Genomic DNA, 19,675 nt, shown 5'->3' with positions numbered 1-19,675 from the left:
CGGCGGGGCCTTTCACGCATGCGCGGCGGCCACAGGGAGTCCGGCCGCGCGCCCAGAGCGGGCCGCGGGGTAGGCCCCTTAAAGGGCCAGTGCACCGAGTCCGCACCCGCAGCAGCCGGAGGGGGCGCTCTCACGGAAGAGGCGGAACGAAGCCACCGCTGCTCCATCCCTGGTAAGGCCTTAAAAAGTTCACATTTCAATGGAGCAAACCGACATGAAGCAACTCGTCCCGACTACAGCTTTCCAGCCGGCCTAAGGCTAGCAGAAAGCTTCAATTCGGGAATAAAACACTCACCATTTTCACCATTTCATGAAGTGTTTATTGAGGATGGTAACACAGGATAAATCATGCAACAGCTCAGTAAAAAAAGGGAATCATTTAAAGGATAAAGAATGGTAACTGGCGCTGCTGATTTTGAAAAGTTTATAAAAAAAATATCAATTGTCCAAAAGTGACATCAAAAACCACTTGAAGCTGAACATGGAAGTTGCTTATAAAGCATTAATTAAAAGAAAATGTAGTTACTGTTTAAAATGATCGCCTACAGATTGCTGCAGCCACGGTACGAGTCCCCGTGTCCCCACGCCCAGGGGGGTCACCAACACCACCCCACAGCCAGCGCTCCCCCCGCCCCTCATCGGGGTGACCTCCCCGGGGGCGGCAGGGCAGCAACGGGCCCTCCCTGACCCCAGCCAGCGGCCCCAGAAGGGGAACAACCACAGGCGGCGGCGGCTGCTCCCCTTCTGGCACCAGCGCCGGTCTCACGGGGAGCTCCACGTCAGCAGATGGCACAAGGAGCGGGCACCAGCACCCCACCCCAAACACCCGTGGTTTCAGATTTAGAGTTGACATATATTCACCTTTTGGAAAAAAATAAATACAGTGGAATGAAAATTGAATCAAAGGGAAAGAACAGATGACTACCATCCATCGAGGATGCACAAATCTGTGCACTGGGAAAAAAAAAAAAAGAAAAAAAATACATCAGTCATTTCAAAGAAATTCTTGAAAATGAAAAAAAAAAAAAGTTTGCACTTGTTCCTGGTCATAAACAATCTCACAAAAATCTCACTTTTGGAACTATTCCAATTGAAACCATACACTGAATTTATCAATACAGTATAAGTTTCTTTATGTAAAAAATCTTTATACATAGTAATAAAAAAGATAAAGGCAAGATGCATCAAACAGAAATCTGCTGGTTGTTTTTCCTCCGTTCTTACAGAGCCGCTGATGACTACCTGCACTATAAAGAGCTGTTTCTGACTTTCTGTCTCAAGCATCTTCGCCTTTGCTTGTGATAAGGATTGTTCTGTCCAAGCATCCCAAAGGACAGATGCTGGTGATGGTTTTTGGCACTTACGCTGGCAAACTGAGCTTCTTTCCCTTGAGTACTGTAAGGAAAAGCAGGAAAGGGGACAGTTAGCAGAGCAAAGATGTGTTCAAGGAGAAGCACACACTGTTAAAACTTCGAAGGGACCAAACCCCCTTCCAGGGAGTCAGCGGGTGCACTGCAGACAGCCCTCCCAAGCCTGCCTCTCTCTCCAATACGTACTGGGAAAACTATGATGAATCAACAGCTATTCAGATCCTGCCTTCTCGCGGCACCCTGGAATTCTCACTTTCCATCCTCGGGACATACCAGCCTGTGACTGTGGTTTCTTAAGAGCTAATACTGCAATAACACAGCCCCGTATAGCTTTGTAGTTATATGACAGAAGCTGGAATGTGAACAAGGGCAGAATTACTAATGCACCGAGCAGAAATAACTGCTTCGATGCTTAGCATAAACAGAAACATCCAAAATCCTTTGGACTCTTAAGGTATTTAAAACACTGAGAAAGGTGTCTGTAAGCGTGGAATCTGTACAAAACTGTATGTTGTCAGGAGAAGCATAAGGATCACGCTTAGCTATGGAAGACAACAACAACATGTATTTAGCCATACTTACTTTAAATTTATCAATGAAGTTCATCAGACCATTTATACATTTATATTCTACCCATAACCAAAACAATCCTCAGAAACACCCCACACTAGCAGAAAGTCTACTCGATAAATCTGTCAAGGAGATTTCAGCGATAATTTGCATGCAGAATTAACAACCTAGTAATGTCGATAGAGCAGATCCCCACGAACGTGCCAATTGCTAAATTCCACAACCTGAAGCTGGAAGTTATTGCACTACTTACCTTTTGTAACATACAAATAGAAGAAGTCACAGTAAAGAACGGTCTGGACCACACCAGCAACAACAGCTATGAGGTCGAAGAATCCCTCAAAATAGTAGCGCCAAATCCAATTGACTAAGTACAAGGCACGGTACAGACCCAAGAAGAAGAGATAGTGAGTAGTGATGGTCTCTGCTTCCCCAGTTTTGCTGATCATAAAAAGTTGAGGGAGAATAGCAACCGATTCAAGATAGATGGAGAAGGTCCACAGTATCTGAAAGGAAAAAAAAAAAAAACCCACAGGTGTATTCAACTGTCTTCCTGATAACAGAAGAAAGCAGGTATTTGACTTGGCTTGACTTTTCACTCTCTAACAATGTTATGAGCACATATGCTATTTTGGCAAACTACCCTTGGTACAGGAAAAGCTAAGTGAAAGCTTCGTAATCAACCACGGGACGGTACGAGGGAACAACTCTCTTGGCAGACAACAGACTCCCAAACCAGCTCTCTAGGGAGTTGGCAGGCACAGGTCCATTCGTGAGGAAACTTATGTGCATCCACCAATTCAGGCTTCACAGTACCATAAAATACAGTTACAGAGCTGGTGCTGTGAAAAGCTGCAGGGAAGATGGAAGTCCTTTTTCCTCCATGTTCTTCCACCTTTTTTAATCTAAGGGTTTAAAGAATGAGTTAATACAGAACAAAATTTAAAGTAATGTCTCAAAAATGTTGCAATTAAAATTCCTTTATTCTCTAATAAAATAACTTAATGCCACTAAATATAAAAATGCAGCTTAATCCACTTAAGCATTTAAAGTTATCTGCTATTTCATGGGAAAAATTACCTGTTTGAACTCTCTGTAATTACATTTTTAATTTTTTTTTTTCTGATAGGAAAACACATAGCTGCATCTCAAATACAATGCACTTCCTCCTAATACTCTAGAATTTGCAAGTCTACAAAATTTAAGAAGTATTAGAATTCCTTTTGTTTTCACCAGGTTTCACCAACTATTCACAAACTGCATTCTGGGGCATTTCTTTAACAAACATAACAAGAGAAAGGATACTTTTGAATTAATATAACCATCAGAGTATACCTGGGAAAAAAAGTAAGTGTTCTTCTTAATAAAATAATCAGTGTTGATAATGCTAGTCTCCTGAAATGCGTTAAATTTTCACAGAAATCTACAATGTAAAGATGCAATAAGGAAACAGGATTAGCCTGAACCTACCAGACACAGGCATCTTTCAAGCATTCCTCAATCAGCCTAAAAATGCTCATCTTCATGTTCCAAATAATTTTAGAGAAAAAAAGTATAAGCTCCAGCTCACATTGAACTCACCTCCAGAGGAGAGAAGTCATGGTTGACAAGAAACGAGAGTCCACCAACAGGAACTATCAGAAACTCCACTCTGAATGTATCATGGTTTCCATCATAGGTGGCCTTAAATTTCATGTAGATCAGATACACGGTGGCATACGAGCAAGCGATGTAGATAAGCTAAAGAGCAAGAAAGAAACAACAAAAAAAACCAGAACCCACAGAGGTTGCAGGATTAGATCAAACTTGCTGAACAAGGATATTCCCAGGCACTAAGAAGAACAAGTGCTGTCTATTTTGGTTGCCTGCTGTTGCAGTTCCAGGCTATGTGGTGGAATTTAACTTTTCTCCGCAGAGTAATAATTCAAAACAAGTGACTCGGGGCTCTACTGGTTTTGTCGCTTTAAAAGCATCACCTTGCCTCTGGTTGCAGTGACTGCCTAAAGTCTCCTCACAGACCCTGTCCTGAGCAGGCAGCACTAAGGAACACCCCTTCTGCTGCTGCAGGGGAAGCACTGGCCCAAAACGTTTACGCTGAAAATGTGCACATGCATATATGACGGAAAGGGTCTTTTTATATTCAAAAAGCCTGAGAGTGGTGTTGCTCAAGTGGCAATTAAAAACTTACTCATTAAGCCCCATTCAAACTCAGCCATTTAACATATCACAAATTAGCTGATTTGATTTAGACCTGTAAACACCTCTAAAATCTGAAGAGTGGCAATTGGCCAGCGTTCTCCACTCGCCAACGGCCATAAAACTAACAGACTGCTAGGAGCACTGAACCAGAACTCAGTTTCAATTTCAGTTGATGTTTAATGTCACCGTTTTTAATTGTTATGGTACAGTAGACTTCATAGCTATTCTCTGTGGAATAGGCAAATAGCTTTATTTTACAGACGAGAAAACAGAATGGGAGAAAATACATGACTTTCTAAAGGTCAATCTGCCATCATCAGGACAGAGCTCACATTGTCCTGGAGACAACATAGAACAGTGGACTAGACAAATAGTTTAGCTTCTGCCTCGGTTTCATCACAAAGATTAAACATTCCAAACCATTTATCACATTAAATATAGGTTCTTTACAACTGAGAAGTAACAGATTTAAAACCCCATTGTTTGCAGATGCTACTTATCACTAAAAGCACTGCTCACTGATAAAAAAATGCTACAAATACTATATTAAGGAGCTCGGAATCCAAAGGCAGTAGCACCCCAGCTGACTGGAGACAAAGAACTAGAGGACAGGATATCGGATACAGGGAATCCCTACTAGAGGTGTAAATTAATTGTAATTGGTATGATCATAGAAGACACTAAGAAAGCGTGAATGAACACCAACTCCCTTCAGGAGAATTATCGTGTGTTTTGGGACACTCAAAAAGTTTTCATTTTTAAAGATACCAAAATAAAAGAATGGTAGAAAAATGACTGCAGAGTGCACCAGCAGAGATGCATCCGATCCTCAGATACAGGTACCATGAAAAAGAAACTGTAAGATACAGAATGCTGCAAATCACAAAAATTCATCTGCAGGTCAGTAAGAAATGCAGATAGTGCCAATTTGTGTATTTTGTATATATTCCTAGAACACAGCTAAATATGTGATGACCAGTGCCAGACAAATACAGCACCAGTAGTTTAATTAATATTCCTCTAAAAATACTGAAGAAAATCCTAGCTCTACAGAAATTAGCACTAGTTTTTACTGCCAATTACAGCATTTTCCTGAGATTAGAAAGTACATCTAGTTATGCTCTGGGTAAGCTTATTTGTATATAATTCATGTTCTCTACAACTGTCTAATGTTATATACTCCGAAATATAGGCAGACAGAACAAGAAGCTGTGATGGGACACCCAAGCAGCTTTGTCTCGGCCTTACAACGGGCTGCCACACCAACTACATCTAGCAGTCTCTCTAAGCAGTAACCTTTGAACCTGTAACAGAGGCTTCTATTTTGCAAGTTAATATTGGATTTGAACAGAGGACCACTCTTTCATTACTGGACTCAGTTTGTATGAAGTTGAGTATCACAAGTGTCATTTCTTATATTAATTCCTTTTCTGGGTAGGCAGGCTGCAGAACAAAGATGTGGTCATGACCTTGAATCACAACCAATAAATAAATTGCAAAAAATCTAGCTGCACCTTTAGTGCACTCAGAAATTACATAGGAAAAAAGCTTGTGTTTCAAGAATATTTTACTTAATCCACAGCTCTTCATCTGAACTGTTAATATTAAAACTTAAGCTTACATGTTTGACTTGTTAGAAGACAACAGCATGAGTGGGTTTAAGATCTAAAATTTTATTTTACAGTATTAGTCCCCTAAATTTTCAGTATGTTTTGCATTATTGCCTATCTAGACTCTCCTCTTGGCAAAGTTCCTCTGAACTAAAGTTGGAGAGCATCAAGAAAATCCAAGAATAAAGGAAGAGGCTTAAAAAGGTGTCTGCTCTGATGCACTCTCCCAGTCTACTGTTTTATTCTCTTGTACTCAGCACCAGAAATTGCAGGAATAAATAAAGAAATAACAAAACCAAATGCGGGCTCACTAAGTGGGCAAGTGAACAGGGTACAATCTGATGGAAGCCACATTCCTAAAAGCATACTCCTGTCAGCTTTTGATCCGCCTCTGACCAGATACTAGCTACAATTCTGGCAGTGCATTTTGAATACTCATTGACCTTGTAGTGGATAAAGAGAGATTTACTTAAGCTCTAATGTCTCAATTGAGAAATACAATTCATTTGAACCATCTTTCCAAAAGCTTTTATTTTCAATAACCAAAATGGCATTTGTTCTAAATGTCACCGTCCCCATACAAACAGTTTTTAAAAAGTGCATGTGGAGTACAGAAAAAAGTAGGGTTTTGAGTTGATTTTCCACATTCTTTATCCAAAGCCCATCTAGAACTTATTCTGTAATAACTGTACAGTAGGCCGTTTAAAAAGGCTTTTATTGATGAAATTATGCACTCTGCATGCAACATTACTAGCTTTTCTAACTCTGCAGTATACTCTACCTTCATAGATGTGTTATACAATGAAATGAATGAAGTGAAGAGGTCCAGATAACGGGTAGTGAAGACCAGTGCAAACAGAAGCTGGCTTTTCCCAGAAATACCTGAAGCGATAAAGGAAATAATTAATTATTCAAAAAGTGATGATGTGCTTTAAAACACTTGATGCCAAGGATGAGAAAGGATATATCCTTTATTTCTGAGCAAGTTGATTACAAAATTAGGACAAAATCCAGGCTTCCAGAAATGAACTGTACAAAGAGAACTGTAAGTTCATTTATGTCAGTGGCGTGGGTGTAAGCTACCTGTACACCATTGTACTGGAAAAGGCGTTCGCGCTACACAAGATGCAGAAGCTACTCACAGCAGACAGATTGCAGGTGATATTTTTGTAGATTGCACTATCTGTCCTGCATTATCACTGGGCACTATGCAGCAAGGCTGCATTAGCTTTCAATTCTCAGAGTGCTGGCACATGCCTCAGTACATTCTTTAGATGCTGAATCGCTGGAAAGGTACAAGGGCAATAGATACTACAGATCCAGTGATAATCAGAAAGTATGCTAGCACCAATAACGTGATTTTAAAGGAATAAATAATTTTTACAACATAAGGCAGTCCAATTCAGAAACTTAATTGACGACATGGTGGGAAAAAATATCAAACAGCCAAAACCAGATGTTCCTATGTACTAAACCAAAACAGAATAAAGAGAGAAGTGAGCTAAAATGACAGACATCTACATCGCATCTTCAAAGTAACTTTAGATTCTAGGCCAAAGCCCCAACATTAAAACATTTGTTTGTACTTAACTTCAGCCAGTAGAGCAGAGTCAGAAGCATAAAAGCTTTGCACAATCAGTCACTAAAAGCTTCCGAAAAGTGAGGTGAAGCATCACCCCATAATACTGACGTGGTGGTGTATCACAGCAAGGGAACAAAACAACCTAGCTTGTGCCTCTATCTTGTTTCTCCAATTATTCTTGTTTACAGGCATCCAGGGTGAAAATACTTGAACCTGTTCAGCTAAGCATGCAAATATTGTTCAAAAAACAAGAGGGAAACATATTCTCTAGGAGAGGGTTATGATGCATGGCTGAAAATCCTCATCCCTTTATACAGAGGTATTTCTGAGAAAGGCTTTTATTAACAGTGCCATAAAGCAACTAGAAGAAAGGCTATCTGCTATGATTACCGAACTCCTTTTTCACTCTGGCATAAGGAACACTGAATAAGCCGTCCCAGACGAAGGGACTTTATACATAAAGTACAGGAATAGCTGAAACGGTAACAAGAAGGGGTTTTGTTTGCAACTTGCATATGTGAAATGTCTCCCAGGTGAGCCTGCAGAACAACCCAACTGCCCATAAGCAACTGTAGCACAGGAAACAGCAAATGCCTCAAAACCTACAGTTACACAGATGGTAAAACCATACAACAAAAGGTGTAAGTATAAAAAAAGAAAACAAAATGAAACCCCCCCCAAACAAGCAACCCCCTCTCCCCCAACAAACCATTTCCTAAAGTTTAGAAAAAAAACACATTTGGTATTTCTTGAACTAGAACTACGTTGCCAAGACAGCCAAAGCAGCTCTGTTGCATCCGGGGGACGCTGACACTACAGCTCCCGAGGGAGCCCTGCTCTCCTGCTGATCAAACCTCCCAGCATGAACGATGGCCTTGGGTCAAAACCTACAGGACAGAGAAATCCACCCGGACAGACTGCAGCACAGCATCATGCTGCAGCATATAGCTATGGTCAATTATTCAGCATGCTTTTTCTTCTGGTAAATAACTGCGAACAGCAAAAAAAGCATGTAAGATACAAATTTATAGCCATTATCAATCATTAATGTATCTGGATGTATTGTCACATAAATACAAGTAATATACTTAAAAAATTCCTCTAAGCCATTGCCAGCCTCACCTCCGCCCCTAACCCCAAAGCTGTAATTTTTATTAAGGCTTTCAGTATTTACACTGAATTTTGAATGTTTAGAATTGTCAAATGCTCCTGAAATACATCCTAATGCCAAGTTTAAATTAATTTTCAAGTTAAGTAGGCTAGACTAGGCAAAGTTCATAGTTTAAATCAAATACCTACAGTGAGACCAGCAAACTGGGAGAAAGCAGGATCTATAATACTAGAAAAAAAAACAAACAAACAAACCAGGGGGAAGAAATGGGAATCACTCTGAATTTGATGCATTTCAACACTTCCAGAAATACATCAGTATACCTGCTGCAGCACTGACCTCGGCTCATGGTTGGTAACTGCAATATACTGAGACTACACTGCATTATTCTCATCCTTCTCCCTTTCCTTTTACTCCCACAAACATTACTTGAGCTAAACAAACACATTTTTATTTCTTCTTCCCAAGCTCTGGGCTCAAATTTTGAAGAGTCAAACCTCTCATTTTTGTTTCATCCTCAAACATGGGAAAACTCCTTCCACTTCTGCACTCCAGCAGTAGCAATTCCCCAGCCAGAGAGGCCAGAGAGCAGAAACCGTAGTACTTTCTCATCAACCTCATTTTGCTGTTGTGAGTCGGGTGAAGAGCGACAGGCAGCAGCAGAGAGGGGGTTTGGTTGGCCTGGCTGCGGAGTGCACACACTACTTACTATCAACTGCGGATCACAGCCATAAAATCTACAAACAGAAGCTTTTCTAAGGAAAGCCAGTCCATACTTAGTCATGGGAACTTCGCAGAGTTTTTGAAGCATTTAATAAAGAAAGTAATTTTGTTTGGCACAAAGTCCACATCAGCCACAGAACCACAACTTCTTTGGTTCTACTAATAGAATCCTGTTTCAATTAAAAAAATAAACCAACCTAAGTCTAAACACAAATTTGCCAGTTGAGAAAGGCAAAGTTTTCCTTCAAAGAAATTCCAAACCTACCTAAAGCAGCATTTTTGAGAAAATACAGATAAATTGGCAGCAGCCTATGGCAAAGTACTAAAGTCTTCAACATAGTATATGATCTGGTCCATAGTAGATGCATAAACAAAATTATGAAACAGATACATTACCTAGCAAAAGTATTACACATTTACTATCTACACTACTTTTTTTAGAGCATTCAGCATATAATTTGACAGCCTTGCAACTGCAGGTCACCTTTAACACTCAACAAATGACACTGAGAAAAGCAAATCAATTTTCAGGCAGTAATTCCCAGTGCAAACAATCTAATTTGACTTGGAATAGATTAGAAAATACAGTCTGAACATGACAATGTTTGAAAGCACAGGATTCTTCAAGTCTCATGAATTTCCTAATTATGACATGAAGTCAATAATGGAGTTACCTCCTATATTCTCCACGGCTCCTAGTAATTATTTTTGAGCTGTTATTTGGAGTGGCAAACATTTTTCCAAATTCTAAATTTGGAAACTCAAATAACCAGTGATGCAAAAAATTGTTTCTCTGCCAGATCTGAAATCACAACTTGATTTGCTTTCCCCTTGTTCTCTTTTTAACATACTGACTAAATTGGGGGAGGGAGGGGATGTTTGTCAAACACTGAAAACACAGATTGCTTCATAATGCAGATTATCCTAGCCTCACCTATTTTCCTCAATTAGAAGAAATCTTAGGAAAGAAAACGTGGAGCGATGTGTCTCAGAAAACAGCAGGTTGCAGCAGAGGTACACGGCCATCTCCCTGCTTCCAGCTGCTTTTCCAGGGCTCCACGCTCCTCCGGAACAAAGGCCTCAGACAGACACAGATGCAAGCAGAGGAGCCGAGTCGGCACCATGTGGTTTGCCAGCTCTTCATGGATCACAGCCTACCAGTCAGGAGCCTTCACTTATTGTCTGAGCTTCTGCTGCTTCAAAAGTGCACAGTTAAAGCAGCAGCTCTTCTGCCTGCGTTTCCGTAGTCACCAATGCCCATGAGGCATACTATGTTTATTTAATTTATAAACTGCTCTAATATGCAATGTAAAGGAACACAGACAGCCTGCTAATAAGAGGCATTTAGCAACTGCTCAACATTTACCTGTCACTATTTAGGGGTTATTGTTGTGTATGACTTTACAAATATATTTCATGTGAATATATAGTTATTTTACTAGTAGAAACCACAACTGTCAACAGCAAAGCACTAAAAGGAACAGGATAGAGCCCCAGAAATAAAATCCCATGCTCCCTTGAGGTGCTCTTCTCATTCTAGACAAGCTTGTTAGGCCTCAGACACTGACCTCAAAGGAGTAACGTGGATCTGGATTTACTCCTAAGAACTCAGGCAGAGCTGGAAGACACCAAAAAACCAATCTCAGACAAACACATCCCCGTTTCTTTTTTTGCTCAGGAAAATGAATAAAGCAGATATTTTCTATGGAAAAAGCCCATGCACATACATTTGTGTGTGAGGATGCTGGCTAATTTGGTAAAGGGAAAAGTTGAGGGCCCAACGCAATACAGGTACATGCACTTTTCTGTGTTGGAGAAAGCAGTGCTAAAGATAATGATTGCTACAAGTCTGCTTTCTTCTGAATAAATCCCTCATGACAGAGATCCTCGATCACAACTGACTTAAGTAAAACAACATCAGATCACTTTTCAAGCAGAAAGATGGGATGAGGTTACATTGCACTTTACTGTGCAAATAACCTCAAGTCCAAAGGTCACTTAAGAATCTCTTGGCTACAACCTATTTGAATTTTAGCCTTGCACTACAATTTCTCATTTTCCATCTTCAGACAAGAAGAGATATTTAGCTTTCGATCATTAGCTCTGTTTTTGTTTGTAATCTTGACTGCATTTCTCAAGTTAGGCGGAGGACAACTCTACAGAAAGAGCTGGAGAAGGTCAGGCCCTCCCCTGCCAGATCCTGACAGAATTCCTGATTCACTAGAGCTTGAGCCAGGAAAGCTCATTAGGAAGGAGCTCTTGAGCTCCAATGACTTCAGATGCAATAGTTCTGCACTACTGCTTCATTTGGACTGTGGAGTCATTTGCTTGAGCTCTTTTGTAAAGTTAAGAACAGTTTTTACTTTAAGTGTGTTTAAAGCAAAAGCCATTAATTCACCTTTTTCTTTCTTTTGCACTATGAAGTGACTAGCAAAAAGTGACTTGACATGAAGACACGCAGAACCTGTACTTCCTCTTACCTGTAGCACAAATCTCTTCCGTTTCCTCATTTTCAGTCCTTTCAGATTGCAGATTAAACTAATTCTTCATGCTCTTAACCAGAGACTTTACAGATACATCTGTTCAAGAGTGTTAGCTCACTATTTTAATGATATTTTATGTCAACACAAGGCAAACTGACTTCAAGAATAACCGCTCCTCTTTAATGAATGAGAAGCTCAATGAAGAGAGGGCAAAGCCAACCTCACAGTCAGACCCCAGTCCACAGCAAAACGGCTATTTCCAGGGTCGGTGGCCTGATCCACGTCATACACAGAACACCAAAATGTCCATTTTGAATTACAACAACTCCTAATTTCGGAGAGAAATCAGCTATGCTGCAGTTATAAGATCCGCTTGCAGTTCCCCCCAGCCACCACACCGTACACTGGAAGCGAAGCAGCACACCACATCACAGGGAATGCGAGCAGGCACCAACAGAACACGGGGGAAGCGCGGGCGCTGCTCCGCCGGGGGAGCCCGGCCCCCCCCGCTGCCACGTCAGAGCGGGCCCTATCGCGACAGAAGGCCTCTCGGCTCGGCCGGGGGCCGCTCCCCGACAGCCCCCACTGCAGCTGGCCACGCAGAACACGGATCGCCCTGCAGCCTCGCAAACGGCACGAATCAGTTCGATCCTCACGGCAGCGACCGGAGCGCGGGGCCCGGGGATCCGCCGGCCGCCGCTCCCGGCGCTGCGCCAAAGCCGGCGCGCCCGCCCCGGAGCGGCACCGGGGCCGCCGAGCGAGCAGGCGGGCGGCGGGGCGGGCTGCGCTGCCCGGGAGGGCGAGAGAACCAGCGGCGGCTCCGCTCCGGGCAGCGGCGGGGCCGGGAGGGGGGGGGGCAGGGAGACCGCCCGCCCCGCCGGGGACACCCCTCCCGCCCCGCTCCATTCATTCGCCCGCCGCCGGGCGGTTGCATAAGGCGGGAGCGACCCTCCCGGGGACGGCCAAGCGCCGATGCTCGGGGATTAAAGTACAAATAATGGCAACCGCTAAAGCTTTAACGGAATGGCAGCGCCCACGAGTGCCCCCCACCCCGGTGGGCGGGATGCGGCTCCCCCTCCCTTCCCCCCCGCTCCCCACACCCCGGTTCGGAGGGGGTCGGTCAGGACGAGGCCTGAGCCCCCTCTCCCCTGCGCCGCAGGGACCCATCGTCCCTTTCCCCCTGCTCGCGTCGAGTCCTGCCCTGTCGCCCCGGGGGGGGAGGTGATCTCCCCTCCCCGTCTCACCACAGCCGCCCGCCGAGCAGGCGGGACCCCCCCCCCCCCCGGCTCGGCCGAGCTTTCCTCAGGGAGCGGCTCCCGAAGGGCGGCAGAGGCGGCGGCAGAGGCGATGGCAGCCCCCCCCTCCCCCCCGCCGCGGCGCGAAGGCGGCCATCGGGCCCAGCCCCCAGCGCGGCTCCCCTCAGGCACCGCGGCCCGCAGCTGCCTGGCCGGCCCCGCCGCCCCCCCTCCCGCACGCACCCGCGCAGGAGCGGCTCTTCCAGATCTTGAGCAGCAGGATGATGATGGCCGCCAGGTGGGACAAGTCCCCGGTGAGGCGGAAGATGTTCATGGCGGCAGAGGCGGCGGCGCAGCCCGGAGCCGGGGAGCGAAGATGGCGTAAGCTCAGCGGGCACCGAGCGACGTGGCCCGGGGACGTGGCCAGACAGCCACCGCGCCCGCTGCACCCTGGGAAACGGGCGGGCGCGGCCCCGCCCCCGCGCCGCCTCCCGCCGCCGGGCCCTGCGTCCTGAGGCGGGCCCGGGCCGCTGCCGGGAGGGGCCGGGCCGTGAGCCCGGAGATGGGACCGGCCGAGCCCTGCGCTGTGAGGGGGCGGCCCGGGCCGGGGCTGTCTCCCCGCCGGGCGCCGAGGAGGAAAGGCCTCGCTTCGGGTGCCGCGCGGGGCGCCGAGGGCGGAGCAGGCCGCGGTCCCTTTTTCGCTTTAAACTCCGCCGTTTTAGATTAATAAATTGGAGGTTCTTTGGTAGCGGAGCGCGGCGCTGCGCAGCCGGGAGCGGCGGCTGGCGGCGGCGCGGGCCCGGGGGAGGGCGATGGCCCGGCCTCCGGAGCCGGTGACACCGAACAGCTATTGCCATGTTTGGTGAAAACGAGCAATTGACTTGGCTGGTGTTTAGCGGCCCAAGAGAATATGCCCGTCTCCCAGGAAGAAAACCCAGCGGTTATTCCCGGCCCCGTTGAGGCTCTGCGTGAGGCGCTGCCGGCCGCCGCCGGGCAGCCCGGTCCCGGACCCGAGGGAGGCATCGCCCCCCGCAGGGCGCAGCTCAGGGATGTGGCGTTAGGCACTGCTCCAGTAACTCTCCAGGGCTCCCTGGAACGTGGCAACCACCAAACCAGCAAAAAAGCCAGGAATGGGATCCCAATGACTGGAAAATAGGTAACAGGTAATCCCAGCTGAACAGTGGTACTTTGCTTTTTTATAGCATCACAGAAAGAGTAAGTCATTTCTTTAAAATTTTTTGGTTTACATTATTACACCTTGTGTTTGAGGAAATAGTGTAAGGACTTTACAGCTACAGAACGATGTGCAGAACCATGTACAGGAAATTTCCCACACCACTTACATACTGTTTGAAAATTTATGAAGAAGGTCCTAACTGCAATCTTTCATTTTCTTGTTTAAAATGTAGCATAAACATTGATACCTTTAGAAGGCTTACCTAGTCCCTGAAAGAAAAGAGAACTGATTAGTACCTACTATTGAGTTTATCTTTTTTTAATAAGAACCCACAGTGTGACAGATTTACTCATTTTCAGAGACTAGGAATCAAAGCCTGTCCTCTTAGATCACTGTTTACAAGTACAGCAATACGACTCCTTGACAAACCCCATAGTATCTCTCATAATGCCCTAAGAGAAGAGGCTATATGTTACATTTGAAAAGTTTAATAGATTTGAACTCCAGCAGACTAATTATTCTAAACAGATATTGAATAACTTTCAGCATCAAATAATATTTGATGTAATTACCACTAAGTTGCCTACTTGAGGACACGTTTTAGGAGCCCAAATCCAGTAGCTGGAGAATTAGTACTGAAGATGATGGCATTTGACAGAACTCCCCAGGTCTGTGGCACAGGCGGCCACGGTGGGGGCAAATGTGCAACTGTGCAAGTACAACCCCTGTGCTTGCAGTGCTGTGGCACTTCAGTCACTGTATATAAATGGAATAATAAGGTCTGAAATACAGTTCATGTCTTAAAGCAGTGGCTGAACTAGACAGGTTAGCTGTTTGATTGAAATACGTGCATTTAATATGTTAGATGTAAACACTTCTAAAAGGATGAATAGGGAAATAAGAGTAGCTAATAAAAACACTGACAGGTGCATAACTGGAATCTATTTTAATAGATACATTAAAGGCAGAGAGCTGACATCCCTTCTCTCTCTACCCCGTTCTCAGTTCACACAGGATATATTCGGGACTTGTTTGTGATCCAAGTTGTTTTCTGACATCTGATTAAATATTGAAACACGTCAGGCCCCAGTTAAAGATGACCTAGGGCAGCTTTTGCTTGTGCATCAAACCAGCACATGATTTTAACTATAGCAACAGCTATTCTTTGAAAAATCAATAGAGTTCTTTTCTATACAACAGTTATAAATTATTAGGGAAAAGTGTACCAGAAAATATTATCCTGCTGTATTTGTGACAGATTAGCATTTTCCACAATTTTTGTGTTTCTCCTCTAGGAATTTACCCCTGGACTCTCCTATTTTCTCCTTGTCCCCCAAAGTGAAGATCACAGATATTAAGTGAGCTGCTGTTAAATATTTGTAAGGCTAATTAATACCAGCTAATACATTAGAAGATAAATGTTACACTGTTGCTGGCAAAGCAAGAAGTCCAGCAATCACAGTTTCTCCATGTAGTGCTGTGATGTACAGTTCCTTGGACTGTAAGCTCTGAACACGCCTTGTGTTCCTGCATCATGAGGGCAAGAAAATCCTCTCATTAATCTGGATCAGAAAAGCAGACTGATGCTGAAGGGGAAGGGGCAGGAAGAGACAGATGGATGTTGGCTGCTTGCTAATCTTAGCAAGCAGAAAAAATGTAATACATTTCTAGACTGTGTATTTCTGTGTCCAATTAAAGAACCGGATGTGAATTTTACAAAAATATCCTATGGTATAAAACTGGTACAGGTCCTGTAGCAAGGACAAGGTCAGGAGGGGTGTATGAGGCAGTCTCATCGTTTCTCTGCTTAGGGATGAGTAGATAGAGATGGAAAGATGGTCTGATAGTGGACGAGACACTTTACTAAAATAGGGAGTTCTGGATACCTGGATGGCACACAGAATTATTTTGTTCTTGAAGTTTGTCATTTATCTGCAGTTTTAAAAGCACGCTGTATAACAATGCACAAAATACCATTTCTGAGGAACAATTTCACATGTTCTGGAATACTGGTAAGAGAAATCTAACTTACATTGGCATTTGTGTTTATTCTTCGCAGACCTATCTTTTCTATCCAGTTTCCTTCCTGCCTTACTGGAAAGGGAAGTCAGATCCTGACCTCAACAGCAGTGGAGGAAGCAGTTCACAAAGCTGTCCTATGGCATATGACACAGGAGGGAGTATTTTGCTGATTGGGACCATAAGGTGGGGAAATAAGGTTCTTAGTCCTCCTAAGGCCCATGTATCTGCAGACCTTGCTTTAACAAAAAAAAAACCCCAAACAACAAAACCCCCCACACTTACCAAAACCACTTTCACTGAGAGACCACAACGCTTAAAGTCGTGAACCAGCCTAGAATATCAGCCTTTTCTGAGGGAAAAAAAATGAATAGAGGAAGAGATTATTTGAAATTTGATTTCTATTTCTAAGGAAGACAGCCTATCACAAGGGAATGGGATACCGCAGTTTAACGAGTTACTGTTCCTCGACTGATACGCCATAATCGCACACTCGGAAGCAGCATGTGATGACTATAACCACAATACAGTAGAACACCAGCAAGCGCAGTATGGCTGTGGGGTTACCTGTGCAAGGGGCACATTCCAGGTGAATATCAGATTCCCTGTGCGTTTGTGGGTGCCAGCCGAGTTAGCTGGACCTCTCCTGTGACCCCATCCGTCCAGCTGGCATGCCGCAGGCACGGCTCACCTCCGCTCCAGCGGGGCAGGCAGTGGGGCTCTTAACAGGGTCCCCGTCTAATGTGATGGGACTGCAATCCATGTTACGGGAAAATAAACCAGGTGGTGATGATCCTAAGATAGGCACAGCAGTCAAGTGATAAGCTAAATCTGCCATAATGCAGTATATAATTGCCTCTGGAATATTTGAGCAGATTATACAGAGGCATAAAGGGCTTCTTAACTTTAAAACTAAAAAAGGATGCCATTTTTTAAAAGTGCTATCTTTAGAGCTTCACGCTGACAGGAGCTGGGTAGCTCTGATGTGACAGATTGAGATCACCGGGAGTCAAACATTCTGTGTACTGTACAATACCTGACAACAGCCATAATGCCAGCTCTACAGGGACAGTTTTCAGACACTGTGGATGGGTAGTTGTTTTCTTATCCTCAAGGATTTAAAGATACTGGAAATGTTGCGTTGCCTCAGTACTGGTTGCAGGGATATTTTCTCCATCAGTGATCCAGAACTAGTAGCCCCTTTTTCTTTTCTAAACACTATTCTGAATATAAAGGTGTCGGGCATTGAAATAATAGGCCAATAAAGTATTTTTTTCCATCTGCTAACCCTCTAAGAATCCTACATGCAATCAAATGAATGAAATGAAATATCTGCTGGTACACACGGCTGGACAGGACCACGTGTCACATGGGTCACAACACTCGGAAGAGCCAGGCCTGCACCAGAGTTGTCAGACTGTGCACAGCCAGGTGTACATCTTGCGGTACGTACGGCTGTGCCTGGCAACCACCAGGGTAGTCACAAGCGGAGAACAGAGCTGCAATTCTCACAACATGCAGATAAAAAAATGATTGTCGTGGTATGTATTCAACAGCAGATTTATCCATTAATCTGATGTTTTTTTCATTCTCAAATGTTAGAACTAAAAAGATACAGGAAAAACATATACAACAAACAGCAACATTTCTTAAAGTATCAAAGTCTTTGTACAACATTTCTCTGTAGTATATTCTTCCCTAAAATCCTGATGGTGTGAAAAGATGGGATGTTTTTCCCAAGAATGCATTCCAGGGAAGATGGTGATGTGCATTTTGTATGTGATGTGCATCCGACAGGGGACAGATCCGTGGGACCGGCAGTATCCTATAGCACGCTGCCGGCATCGAGGGGTTCTGTGGTTTGTTTCACAGGAGTGAAAAGGAAAGGTACGTGTTTCACTGTCCTCTAGCCAGGGCAGTGTGGCAGAGTGGGCAGCAGATCCCGTACCCTGCCTGCCAGCACTCTCCAGCTCTTTCTCTCCTTTCCACAGAAATTCAGTTTCAACAGTTTTGAAGGAAGTATCTCATGAACCACAGTTTTTGTAGAATGGGTTTTTCCATCAGTGACCTTTACAAGAGGTACATTGGCAGAAGTAAAATTGCTTTTCTACAGTACTCGCCATCCAAGGTGCTCACGCCACTGTAGAACCAAACAGGATTTGTAATCTCACCGTGAAATAAGTAGAACGTTAAGTGGGTGCTCCACATTTACCCGTCCTACACTGCTCTTGTAAGAAACAGATATGTCTTTGACCAAATGTAAATGCAATGCCAAAGTTATTAACATAATTATTAATTTAATAAAATAAATAAATAATCAAGGAGTTCAGCTATTTAAAAGCGCTTGCGCTTGAAAGAAATTACAGCACAGATGGCACAAACCAAGGAGCTCACTCCTGCTCCAATTAAAAGCTAAACCCTGACTCACATAATTGCAGACGGCATCACTCCCAGGTACATTGACAGAAGATCATTTTCAGCTCGTGTAGATTTCTGAAGTGCTGGGTACAGCTAAGTCCTGTATCTGACTTACGCAGCTGAACTGGAAACACTGACTGTCTTCTGGACTGTGAAAATATTCTCCCGCAGCGTCACTGAAGTGCACACAAAATTCAAGTCAGGCAATTTCTAGAAATCAAACAACCCTTCAGTACTTTCACATCTAAATGAGGCAGAACTTTTTAATGTGAAAAAACCAGATAAATATTTACAATGTATTTGATCCACTGAAGCATATTTTTTTTTGTTTTAGTGGGCATTTGCATGTATTTGCTGGGACTGATAAATTCTATTCTATTTAAGTAAGTGTCACAATCTACTGTTTACAGGCAGAAAAGGGAGCACAGCGGGAAAAGCTGGAATCTTATTAGCGTTAGAGAAGAGGGCTCAACGCAGTTTGCAGCAAGAGCAGCTCTTTGCTGACAAAACGTGAAGGGAGATGCCGTGGTTCCCCCGTACGGTGATGTCCCGCTCCCGGGTCAGTCTGGGCAGAGCGGCTGGAGGGTGAGGAGCGGCCGCGCTCCTCTGCCTGCCTGGCCAGGAGCAAAGCCCTGAACACCAGCCTGCTCCCGCTGCGACAGGAATTACAGAACACACGGGACCTGTTATTCCCACAGCTGACATTCACTCTTCCCCAGCAAAAGCCTCTGCCCTCCAGCTCCCCCCTCAGCCCCACTCCTCTTGCTTCCCCGCCTGTAGCAACACTCAATTCTGCGCCCAGCACTATGAAGCTAGATGTAATTTTTGCCAGGAAGAAATACAAGTAAAAGTTTGAAAGGCATTTACTACAGTACAGCCCTCAATGAAAAAGCTAAGCTTTTAAGTCTATGCATTGCTTTTTTTTAGTCTAGAAAAGATAAAGACTTTTGCAATGGCAAATGGAAAACTGTACCATGTGTTCTTGGCGTAAAATCATGTTGAACGACATCAAAATGTATATTCACATGCAGAGGATTTTTAATGTATCTGCTTTTTTCCATTTTTTTAAATACTAAGGCGTGGCATGAAATGCATTACACACATAAGCCATATGTTGATAAAACACATGAAAATATTTGTGGTTTACAATTATGAGAAATTAGTTATTATAGAGCTTG

At 44.0% G+C, this 19,675-nt stretch overlaps 1 protein-coding gene across 1 annotated transcript; it reads right to left on the bottom strand.

Annotated features, from left to right (window-relative positions):
• Window positions 1-301: 301 nt before the first annotated feature.
• Window positions 302-13,337, bottom strand: KDELR2 (KDEL endoplasmic reticulum protein retention receptor 2). The gene is made up of 5 exons (XM_074158471.1): window positions 13,127-13,337; window positions 6,531-6,631; window positions 3,522-3,680; window positions 2,194-2,446; window positions 302-1,395 (listed from the first exon to the last, which is right to left on the bottom strand). The coding sequence occupies exons 1-5, from the start codon at window positions 13,215-13,217 to the stop codon at window positions 1,361-1,363; spliced, it is 639 nt and encodes a 212-aa protein (XP_074014572.1). The 5' UTR covers window positions 13,218-13,337; the 3' UTR covers window positions 302-1,360.
• Window positions 13,338-19,675: the final 6,338 nt, after the last annotated feature.

This window comes from Numenius arquata, chromosome 14 (genome assembly GCF_964106895.1).
Source record: "Numenius arquata chromosome 14, bNumArq3.hap1.1, whole genome shotgun sequence".
Taxonomy (NCBI): Eukaryota; Metazoa; Chordata; class Aves; order Charadriiformes; family Scolopacidae; genus Numenius; species Numenius arquata.
This window is presented reverse-complemented; position numbering and strand designations above follow the sequence as displayed.

Bases quoted from the DNA above. Each gene is read 5' to 3' on its own strand.
- KDELR2 (XM_074158471.1), bottom strand. From the start codon at position 13,217: ATGAACATCTTCCGCCTCACCGGGGACTTGTCCCACCTGGCGGCCATC. The intron at 6,632-13,126 runs GTGCGTGCGGGA...TTATCGCTTCAG, and splicing joins GAAGAGCCGCTCCTGCGCGG to GTATTTCTGGGAAAAGCCAG. The intron at 2,447-3,521 runs GTGAGTTCAATG...TTTTCCTTTCAG, and splicing joins ATGACTTCTCTCCTCTGGAG to ATACTGTGGACCTTCTCCAT.